The 12680-nt window shown below is 35.5% G+C and overlaps 1 protein-coding gene across 1 annotated transcript; it reads right to left on the bottom strand.

The window, feature by feature from the left end:
* Window positions 1-7545: 7545 nt before the first annotated feature.
* On the bottom strand, window positions 7546-11291 carry LOC126809594 (bile salt-activated lipase-like). The gene is made up of 3 exons (XM_050534229.2): window positions 11062-11291; window positions 10559-10893; window positions 7546-7550 (listed from the first exon to the last, which is right to left on the bottom strand). The coding sequence occupies exons 1-3, from the start codon at window positions 11289-11291 to the stop codon at window positions 7546-7548; spliced, it is 570 nt and encodes a 189-aa protein (XP_050390186.2).
* Between the last annotated feature and the right edge of the window lie 1389 nt (window positions 11292-12680).

The raw sequence follows: 12680 nt of genomic DNA, 5'->3' as shown, positions 1-12680 counted from the left end.
CTAGTTGTTCGTATGGGAAGAAAAACCGAGGTCGAGTATACACATTTGCTTGCACGTAAAAGATCCCTTGGCAGTTGGAATTCGATATAAGGGTAGGCCGTAGCGCCGCTGTCTGGACAAACTTTCTCTCTTAGCACACTGCATGACTCATGCCCGTTTTCATTAACCCAGTCGAGGCAGAACAGTAGGACGTTAAATTCCATTTCATTTCTATTTATGTGTCATTTGTTTTGTTCATGGGATGATTTGAAAGTGCCTGTTTAAAACGCGCTTAGTTTACCTCTACATCTTGAATGTTCGACATCGGGAGAATGTTTCCAAACCAAATCCACATATTTATAATATTGTCCTTCAACATCTATTTCTTGTATCTAGTATTATGGTAATGACAGAAACACCAGTGCGTTGCTTTTACTAAAAGCGCCTCCCGTTAAATACCCGAAGCGTCTCTTTAATTCAAATAATATATCAGTAGTTTTTCTGATGGAGAGGTGTTTTTATTTTGTTTTGGCGTAGATAAACTGGCCCAGTTTATAACCTGGAGTTTTGTAATCTGTGATAGGTATGAAGTAATTGGACATATTATCACAAGGCTGCTCTTATATAAGGGGGGTTGGATGGCCGAATGGTTAGCACGCGCGCGCTGTATCATAAGGCCTGTCATTGAGTCAACTGGCGTGGTTTCAAATCCCCGGTTGACCCCTACGCGCAAGCGAATTATTGAAATAAAATTAAACCATATGTTAGTCCCGAAATGACATAGTTTGTGTCGAGTGGACATTAAACCCCATCTCTCTCTCTCTCTCTCTCTCTCTCTCTCGCTCTCTAGCTCTTATATAAACAAATTATTACTACATGCGTGTGGCTTAGAAAACCGGGGATTGTCGATGGTTGGTCGGCAAACGATATTTTCAAAGAGCGTATCGATATACATGTGACCTCATACCATACGGCGTCGATAACGCGAACACAACCTGGCCCGGGCAGAATTATTGCCTTTCACTCATTTTACGCCTGTAACTGTACAGAATATTTGCGGGTTTAGAAGATGCCCGAGTTATTTGATAGAAAGACGTTAAACAACAGACTGGGTGTCTTTAAGGGAATCCAGTATTCTTCTAGTAAGATTAGATATTTCTACTTTCCATATATATATATACACAAATTGCCATACTTTTATTGGAAATAACCACCCGATAAATACTTTTCTGGGAAAGTATCTTTAAGATGATCACCTCTGGTTGAAAATAATTAATTGAAGTACGAGGTTACAACGTCATAGAACAAAAGATGAGTTCGTTAAATCGTAAGCGTCCGATACATTAACTGATTTATGTTTTTCAAGCAAGTAATTATTGACTGAAATATTTGCGTAGTTTAGACCATTGCGGGTTCTTGGCAACCTGTTTATTTTACAGAGTTATTTAATAGGGCTATCGTCAGCTCATATGGTGTCTTATATATGTGTAAATATTAAATTAGAAATTTACTAGGACAGATTTTTATTGAGAACTAACACTACATACCGATTCGTTTAGGTTTTAACTAAAAAAGATCCGCTATGAATGACATTTATTTAGATTTATTTTATGAAATTAAATCCAAGACCAGCAATTAATTTTAATACATAAGATGTCACAATAACAGCACCAAGTTATTGAAACCATGTCATGCCTGCAAGATACTGGTAATAAATAACATTATCTTTGAAATAGTCTGGAATATATCTACTGTCTCTTCCAGTTCTGTGCCAAAACTTTGTGACATACCTGAAATTATCACCCCGTTGCTCTCTTCGTCAAGCCTTAACGCCTAGAAGTTTGATAAAATCCACTATCCTCTTGTAAATTTCACATATTCCGACATCGGTTTTTTTTTACAATATAAACATTACGGGTGCGTCTGTGTAAATTGGGAGACTTGCATTTCGCGTAAAGGGTAGACAGGGATCTCCAAATCGGGTACATTCGTTTAGAAATACATTTAGTGAAGGAAAATTCGCACGTTTGTTTTGCGGCAGTAATACTTATTAGGGTTCCCCACTGTGAAGCTTGTGTTAAACGCTATTGTTTTTTGGTTGGATTAATATTATGTTCTGTTTCTACTTGCTTATTTCGCAGAAACTGTTCATTAAGCCACTTTTCGTACCCCGTTTTCCGCAAAGGTTATTTAACATTTTCATTATTTAATATTTGTATTCGAAACGTTTATATACATGTAGGGTTGATATGTAAGATCAACCGAAAATTCATGAAACATTTTGTATTTTTGCTATTTCCGAGAAATAGGCAATTTTGTGGGGTTCACCTTTCAAAAGAATAAAATATTGTTCTGTTTTCATGACATTTTTATTTAATTCCACTCATCGAAAAGCACAAATCAAAGCAAACATATAGATATCAAAAGATAGTTTATAACTTGATGCAATTGTCCAAAAGCACCGTTATACGTTGTTTTGCCCAACACATCTATAGTGATTTTGAAAGATAAACTACATGTATACTTTCAACCCTTAAAGCAAACATTTTATTCTAAAGGGTGTTATTCGAAACCCTTTAATAATACTGTTTACTAATTTCCTTTACGTAATATTGTATTGATATACGACCAAGCACTTATCTTAAATATATTCTTACATTAACCATTGCTTTCATAAATGACAATTTTGCGTAAATTTAACAGGTGTATCATGCTCATATGGGATTTTGTTAAAGGTTCAATACCACTCTTGTTGTAACTGAATAATATGTCCCAATCTTTATTCTGGTCAACAAATTGTACTATTTTACAATATTCCAATTAATTGATGATACAAATTTCATCTTAACACACCTAATTTAAAAAAATTGGAAAAGTTCAACTAAATGATTTGAAAAGCCTGACGTGAAGCTTTTCAAATGTGATTTGGATTTTAAAATATTTTTGAACCCTCTGGACAAGTAAAATAGGATTTAATGGATAATTTACACAACAGGTAAGACACTAACACATCTAGTACTTAGAATAAAGCTATTTTTTATTTTCTGGAGCTGTCAAGCCAGCAAGAGTGTTATTGTCCCTTTAAAGTGGGGTCAGTTAAAGGATAACGGGCACCGGTAAAACCCGCCATGACTGCATCGCAGTTACAGTTTTCTATAATTTTCTAAGCTATTTCTAAACTCTTTTTTGCAAAAACAAATTGCCGATATTTTAATATCCCTCACAGTTCAATGCATCATAGATATTCATAGCATCGCATTTCTACCAAAATGTTTCCCACAGAACAGTTTTGCATAACGGTAATAACTAGTTTATTTTTGTGATTTAGGCACGTAAGATTTGTTTCAGATATTAAGTTAGAAAAGACAATAAAGGGAATCTTAGAAATATAACTCCTCCAATAATTGATTATTGTTAACTACAATTTATTTATTTCAAGATGAAAATTAGGAATGTACCAAACTATTATGTAGTTATTTCGAGAAACAGAAATATTTACGATGTTCAAGTTCAAAAAACGGGATTGTCTACGCATTAATTTTATCCGTAAATTCCGCCTTGAAAGAGGGCCCATTTACAAAACCGGAAAAGGACAAAATTATATAAGAGAGACCACAGATACATGTGCCGTGTTCTGCATTACATAGCCTTGATTGAAGATATGGAATTATGTAATTGATGTTTATTGACACGCCATCATCATCCTGGCGATAATTCGCCAGAATAATTATTATAGTCCTTGATTCAAGACGTTCCTATATGTAATAATATATAAAAATCGTTTTACTTTTGTTGAAGGCTTCATGAGAAATTAGGTTACATATACAATTACATGTAGTTTGATCATCACTCCAGTCTAAATTCAAGTTTAAAATTTCCGAGAGTTCTCAAGGCAAAGGCTTATGCAACGGAATAGCTAAGCAACTCACGATGACTTTTGCATATTATGGACCTAGTTATTAATGTGTACGCGTGTCAGTCGGGATAAAATTTGTATGTAGCATAAATCAATATTCAAGTCAGTTGGACAAACAACTGTGGTCTTGGACCCCTTAAAAATAAAATTTATATTCTACTTGTCCGAAACGACTCAAGCCAAACAAATGTCCCATCCCTCTTCGAATATTCCAGATAACTAGGTCAAACATGGCTGATGTTCTGTAGCGCGATGTAAACAAACCACGATTTGTAAAGAGAGGGACGTTATATAGCTTGATCTGAAATTAGTTCCCTCATGTAAGAAAGTAATGGGATGGCAATTCCAGGTGTGTCACTAAGTTTTAGCCTTTTTAATTAAAAATTGCAGAAATGGCAAACAAGTGTCTTGTCGTAGTGTCACCTGGAACAGTCAGTAAATGAAAACTTAAAACAACCTCTTATATACCAAGTTAAAAACATTATATCATATCTGCAAGATACTAATAATAAATATCCCTAAACCTCCGATGCAGTTTTGACTGGTTTCACCATTGCCCATTTAACCGACGCCACTTCCGGTACCAATGAAATGAAGATGAAATGAAATGGGGTTCAACGTCCTACTGTTATGCTTCGAACTGAGCTAATAAACACGGGCATACGCCATACAGTGTGCTATGAGGGAAATTTTGCTCGGACAGCGGGACTGTGGCCTACTCTTATGTCGAATTCCAGCTGTAAAGGGATCTTTGACGCGCACGCCAATGTGTATCACGCCGGAAAAACTTGATAAACTTTCTCGGCCAGTGCAAGGATCGAACACCCGACTTCCAGGCTAGCGAGCCAGCGTCTTACTCACTTTCAGATGTTTTGATACTACAATGACACCAAATGGATCATTGATCAAGACATAATAAATAATTATTTGTCGGCGATGACTCTGTTTAGAAACTATGTTCGCATTACTGTGGGCTATTCAGTAATTGGAATATAACCATTTAAGATTTAAATTTATAATGATATGAGCTCATTTGAATTATACGATTGTTCAAGAGGTATAAAATACAGTGTTTTTCCAAATGACGTCATTTCCCGTGTTGACAGAAATTTTTTTCGGTAATAACAAAATTGAAATGAATCGGATATAATATAGATAATGTAGCTAGGGCACCCAAACCTTTTTTATGGCAAGGGAGATGGTCGAGAAAATATATATTAATATTTCTTATAACAGGACATTCTATACAAACGTTTGTGAAATATCATACAAGACTGGCTATGCAAAACTAAGAAGAAACAATATTCGATATCGGACATTTTTCCCAATTACAGCAGTATTTCGGGCATGTCGTATTAAATGCAAAATGTTCCAGATTAGATTTAATGTCTTAGTCACATCCAGGTGCACAGGGATACCAAATTTTTTTGGGAGATATATCTATAGGGCGGGATACATTTATGCTACTTTGCCTGACAGAAACTTTATTTTAAACATACATGTATACAGATTTAACCAATTAAAAAACCTTATTTCGCCGCAAAGTAAGAGGTTAGAAACAATTTATTCATATATAGATGATCTTGAAGATTTATAATATATATATTGACTGGACTCAAATATCATAAATGTAAATTACAATGGTGGAACCGCGGCTCACAATATTAACAAAATAACAATATTAATATTAACAAAAAGAGTGCAAATACATGATAAAGCAAGGACATGTGTTGCATAGGATTTTTGGGAATTCCCGAGGTTGATTCTCAGGCGGGGCCTATAAATAACGGACTCGATGGCTTCGAGTATATACTTGTCTACGATATCACCCCCGGTGGAAGTGGACGTTAAACTCCAGAAACGAACGAACGAGCTTCGAGTATTGATGAGCGGGAAAAAGAACATATAACAGATGTTGATGGTACGAACTCTCATTCTCAAGTGCGTGTCACATTCTTTATTCAGGACTACATTATATAGTGCATGTTTGTATTCATACGCTCGTAGACTTTATTAACCAGTCACACTTCACAGTTGACTGGGGTTTGTTTTTAACAGCATGTGTAATGACACAGAACCCCTGAAGAACTATTATGTACATAGTGTTGTATAAGTCAAATGGGTGGGACAGAGAGTACACAATGAAACGATAAAGCACGGGTGTGTATAGTGATACAGACGACTTGAAGAACAATATTTACATAGCGTTTTATAGGTCAAAACGGATGAGAGCCGAAATGTGGGGCATAATATCAAATATACGTTGAATGTCCTGTTTTGTACACGATACCCATTACTATTATATATTTTTAAAAACAGACATCAGGGCCAAGATCTTTCTTATGCTAACTAAGAGCAAATATTAAAGCGGAAATTGCAAATTTTCTAAGAAAGTCAAAACGTAATTATTTCTATGTCTTTTGCTCAATAGGTTGTCAACTCACAATTATACGATCATAGGTGTCATTCTCACACTTAAAACTCTTTTACGCCGGAAATAATAACACAATTACCTCCCAATTACCTCCCTTGTTTTCTATTCTCCACCATGGAGTAGCGATATTCAAACGTTTGAAAATGAAGAGGAAAATGATATTTTTACGGTATACCAAGATAAGTTGATATATTTACGATGTTTGAACCAACATTTACATCCTCAATAGAACCAGTTATATTTCCTACATAATATGTCAGAATAGTTATATCAACGGCTGTACTCCAACATACACAAACCGACACAATTAAAATACAGTGATTTAACTTTTGTACGTGTCCTATCGCCATGCCTGTATTGAACGTTATGAAACCATATTCCTGAATACTATTGAAAAGCAACTACGATAATTAGAGCCCTTCTATAATAAATATCATCACCTCACTACATTTTATATCTTTTCGAGAAACAAACTATTCTCTATATAATTGTTGCCCTTTTATGTGTCTACTTGTATGTACGATCCATACCCTACCGTGCAAAATGCGACCGACGAAAAGGTAACTCTACCGCATCAAAATCTTGTAGTCATAAATCTGCTATTCTTTTTATGTCATTTGCTTTGATTATGACCTAATTTGAAAATGCCCATTTAAAACACTTTTAATTTGTATAACCGAAGCTAACATGACTATCAGTCCTATCTTTTATTCAAATAATGTATCAATGATTCGTATGTTAATAATGTGTTTGTTTGCGATGGAGGCGGTGACAAAATAGTGTATAGAATATGCGTGTTTCATTATAGTGTTTGGTCAAGCGTGGATCAACTACCCGAGTTTCTGACCTGTCACAGTTTTTAACCTGGAGATCTATATTATATAATATTATATAACCTGTGACTATAGGCATTTAGTAATAGGACATATTGTAACAAGGCACGGTTTTCTTTTCTCCACAATCTTCTGTTCATCCCCCATCCCCTCAATATTCTGGAAGCTTGTTGAGGCGGCAGAGACTATTGAACATATTGTTGTCCCCGCCTTTAGATGAAAGCAGGTGACTATTACAATGAGTCTGACCGTCTGTCTGTCCGTCCATCACACTTTTTGGGACACAATAACTCTTCTTCTAATTGAGCTAGAATGTTCAAACTTGGTGTAGGTGTTTATTAGGTGAATGCCTTGACGAAGTTACAAGATTGGAAATTTTCTGATTAGGCTAAAAAGCGATAAACAATTTGATTGGTTTAGACTTTGGAACACGATAACTTTGGTTCCAATTGAGTGAGAGCGATGACATTCCGAATATAGATCCATTATAGCAATACCTTGACGTAGTTCGATGGTGAGGCTAAAAAGCGATAAGCAATTTGATTGATTAAGACTATGGAACATGATAACCTTGGGGGAGAGCGATGAAACTTCGTGTGTAGATTAATTATATTAATACCTTGACTAAGTTCGGTTATGAGAATTTTAGCCATACGCAAATTGATTTGTCAAGACTTTGGAACATAACAACTCTGCTTTTAATTAGATGAATGTCTTGACTGAGTTCATTGATTAACGTTGCCCGCTAAAGCTAAGTAGGGCTAAGCAATTTCATTGGTCGATGCTTTAGGAGAGGATAACTGTAATTCTAACTGATAGAGAATGATGAAACTTATTTTATAGTTTCACTACCAGGTACTTCAAAACCATGAACTAATAGGTGTCATCTATGTTTTTTGGGATTTCAGCGGGGGACATCAGCCTTGCTGTTGGCTTGTTTTTAACGGATTATTTTGGCAAGCAAATAATTGACAGTAATATTATATACATTACCGAGTTACTTGATATAGGAACGTTATACAACATACACTATCATTTTCATTAATTTGAGGATTTATCCTTACATACAGATTCAAATTACTACTTGTTTACATTTGATATTAAAGGTATAAGAAGATGGATTTTTACTCCCGAATTCCGATAATTGAAACATAATTAAATCCAACCCCAACAACTAACATTAATACATAAGATTTAAAAATAACAGCATCTGAGGTAGGCTTACAAATGGGTTTCTCTTGTTTTAAGTCTGAGTATCTTTTTATTAACCCCTGTAGATAGTTAGTCCAAAACTCAGCTCGACGTCTGTTTAAGCTACTTCTCACCTCTATCTCGCCTGATTTAAGATAAATATACTCTCTAGCTTGACGGTCATACGTTTCCCAAATAACATCTGGTGTTACAGGTGTATTTGGATTTCTGAAATATACAAATGTAAATATAAATACATATAGATATGGGACAGCACAAAAACCTTTATCATGAATGCCATATTTAGAACATTTTAAAGCATACTATAAATTAAAAATCTCTAAACCAAAAGAAAATTATCGGCTTTTAACGTATTATATTAGGTTTATTTTAACCCAGTTACAATCTTGCGAACAGAATTCAGTTTGACGTATATCATGAAGCCTGTGAGATTAGCGGTTTCATTTTGCTGAAATAACGACTCTTATTAGAACCAATCGCGTATTTAAGGGTGTATTCAAAGTGGTGTGTATGTACCGGTCTCAGTGAGCTTTAACGAGTCGCGTTGAATATAGTGGGGTTGAAATAGGGTTTAAAACTTCCTACTGTTCTGCTCCGAACTGGGCTAATAAAGACGGCCCGGCATATGCCATACAGTGTGCTATGAGGGAAATTGTGCCCGGACAGCGGCAGTACGGCCTACTCTTCTATGGAATTCAAATTGTCAAGGGATCTTTTACGTGTACGCCAATATGTCCACGGGACCTCAGTTTTTTTGTCCAATCCGAACGGCTAGACAACTGTATTTGTCAGGCCCTCCGTCCTCCATCACTGACAAGGAGGAACCACGCCCGAAAATCTGAATGAACATTCTAGGCCAATACAGGGATCGAACATCCGACCTGCAGGCTAGCGAGTCAGCATCTTACCCACTTAGCCAACGTGACCCCCTTGAATGTTAAAGCAAGAGTGTGCATATTATGATACAGAACACACCCAGTGTTTGATAAGTCAAGTGGGTGGAAGAAGAACTTTTTGAATCCATTATACGAACATTTGCTAATTTTCAATCTCAGGTGTATCAAGTATCCCTACACGGATCTTTGAACTCCCGAATTTGGCCCTTTAAATATAATATGTTGAAATGCACACTGTACACTTTGTTTCGTGCACGATGCCAATCACTATTACACATGTTTAACATGCTCATCAGCGACAAAAAAGCAGGTTCTTTTTTATACTTACCAGAATAAAACGTAAACCCAGGTTTCCCAATACAAATCATTATGTGGTGCACACTGTCGCCAGTTCTATTAAAACTCTCACGAAAACGGAAACATAAGTATTAAATCTAATAAATATATTTTTTATATCTTACTCACCCCGACTTGGCAAAATTTGACCAGTATGTCATTAATGTTTTAGCCAAGGACCATTCTGTGTTTCTCACGGTTTGAGTCTCATTTTGTGACATCTCATAGACAGATCCAAATACATATTTCAGTTCATCAGCGTGAACAGCCCCAGTCATCCAAGGCTGATGTGGTCTAAATGGATTCAGTTGATTGAATTCATATTGGTATGTTTTAGATGAATTATTATCATAAGCATGACTTTCTAGAGCTTTATAAGTAGGCACAAAAAAGTCCATATCGGTAAAGAAATTTACTAATTGTTGCATGTACAAGTTTTTATCTAATGGATCATTAAAGTTTTCATATTGGAAAAGTACATCTTGAAGCATAAATTGAACCAATTCTGGATCATAACTCTTAGATAATGCGCGAAGGATAACATTCCGAATTGCGGCCTTGATGTCTGTAATTGAGGCTGATGCATTTATAAAAGTCGAAAAGTATTCAGGTTCAAATAGTAGAAAATAGTCACTTTCAAATCGGCTTGTTCCCATAATAAGATCTAACTCATTAAAATAAGCCAGTTTTGTTTCCCGTGCTGGGTAATTAAGTGCTTCAATCATTTCCTTTGTTATAAAATCGTTGTCTATTGTTGGCGACCAATCTAACATGTGTAGTCCAAAGCTATTTGGGAGATTGGCTTTCGATGTCATCTCCGATACATTTTTAATACTTTTCAAACATGCCACAGACTCTTCAAGTGATGAACGTGAACAATTCAATATTACAGAATATTTCTTTAATTTGGACACCGGATCTTTATTTATAACCCAATTAGCGTTAACTGAACCACTCTCTGCTATGACTCTTTGGAACATATTTTCATTGCCAGGATAAAGAGCCTGGAGCATAACAGATACCGAACCAGCAGATTCACCAAAGATCGTAATTCTTGTGGCATCACCTCCGAAACCTTCGATATTATTTTTAACCCATTTAATAGCAAGATGTTGATCCCAAAGTCCATAATTCCCACCCGCGGCACTGTTTCCCGAAGTTAAGAAACCGAAAACACCAAGACGATAATTAACAGAAACTACAATAACTTCTCCATATGCTGCAAGAATGCTACTTGTTGTTGCTCTACCGCTACCCACGGAAAACGACCCTCCGTGAATCCATATCAATACAGGGTACTTTGTACCGCTTTGATCAGTATCAGGACTAAAGACGTTTAGATACAGACAATCTTCATTTTGATAATCATTAACTGTGCTGGTATCATAGAATGGTTGGATTTGTTTACAAGAAGCGCTATAGTTTTTTGCCCAAAAAATTCCCTCGAATTTTGACTTTGGTTGTGGTTTCGTAAACCGGAGATTGCCGACGGGTGGTTCAGCAAACGGTATACCAAGATAAGTTGATACTTTTACTACGTTTGGACCAACATTTACATCCTCAACAGAACCAGTTATATTTCCTACATTTGTCAGAACAGTTATATCAACTGCCGCACTCCAACATACACAAACCGACACAATTAAAATACAGTGATTTAAGTTTCGTACGTGTCCTATAGCCATGGCTGTACGAACGTTATGAAACATATCCCTGAATACTATTGAAATGTGTTTGTGACCTCAATACAACGCACAACAAATAGTGGACATCTACAACCAATTTATATATGGATTACTGATCCTATACAATTTTAAAGGTACACTACGCCGATAAAAAACTGGTTTCACAAGTTTTCTGCCAAGAGACGATAGACAAACAGCTATAATAAGTAACACAATAAATACAACGATGTCTCATTCAGGGCATTTTTATAAAGAAACACTGGGGGTAAGGAGGTCAGGGTTGTTGCCTCCTGGGCATATCTTATAACGGATCTGGTGTATCAGCATTGAGACATTTCCCCAATAATTACAGTACTAGAAAGTGCCCTGTTCAAATAAATAACTGTTTCCAGCACCCCGAATTGCTAAACGACCTTTCAGCTATAATTATTATTTAAAAAATAAGTCATGAATTTAAAGTCATTGAAATAAGTGCTTTTAGACATTCTCTAATTAGCACTTTTCTAATATTTTTACCTCTGTATTGCATATTTTTCGAAAGAACAAACTATTCACTATATTTCTCTGCGTAATATATTACCTTGTATGTTTGTTCCCATCTTGTGAACTTTTTGTGATATATCTTATAGCCAATGTGTATACAAGATTCGATTCGAAATTAACAAAGCCTGATTAAAACATGCTTAGTTTGTATCTGCATCTTGAATTTTGGATGTGGAGAGAATGTTTTCGAACCAACATTAACTACATTGTGATTTAAAATTCGGATTTGTTCGAATTTCTTGTTTTTACAAAAGCACCGAAGCTAAGAGTGATATTGAGCCGTCACTTTAATTCAAATAATGTTTTAATTGTTCGTATGTTGGTAATGTTTTTGTTTGTAGTGGCGGCGTGGAGAATTATGTATAGAGTGGTTGTGTTTCATTGTGCTGTTTCTGGCCCGTGACAGTTATTAACCATTGAGGTATATATGCTATACTACTATATAATCGGTGATAGGCATCTCAGAATTGGACATACTATCATAAGGTACAGTTTATGGAAATGAAATGGGGTTTAAGGTCCTACTTTAATGCACTGACTTGGCTAGTGAAGACAACAAATTACAGAATTACATACGACGAGGATGCTCGTCTATCTATTAAGGAAAATAAGTAGATCTTAACAACATGGTTTACAGACATTTGACAATTTAGAGCTAATTTTTATTCAGCTGTGACAAAAACTATTGATGGGTATTTCTGTAATAACTTACATGACATCGTCTTAAGTTAAAATGGGGATTTCAAGAAATCATAAAGATAAGAAGATCTTTACAAAATGGCTTACGGGCATTTGAAAATTCAGAGCTAATTTATTCAGCTGTGACAAGATATAATTATGAGTTTT

Source organism: Patella vulgata, chromosome 2 (assembly GCF_932274485.2).
Source record: "Patella vulgata chromosome 2, xgPatVulg1.2, whole genome shotgun sequence".
In the NCBI taxonomy this organism is placed as follows: Eukaryota; Metazoa; Mollusca; class Gastropoda; family Patellidae; genus Patella; species Patella vulgata.
The sequence above is the reverse complement of the archived record's forward strand: the minus strand, read 5'-3'. Positions and strand labels throughout refer to the sequence as shown.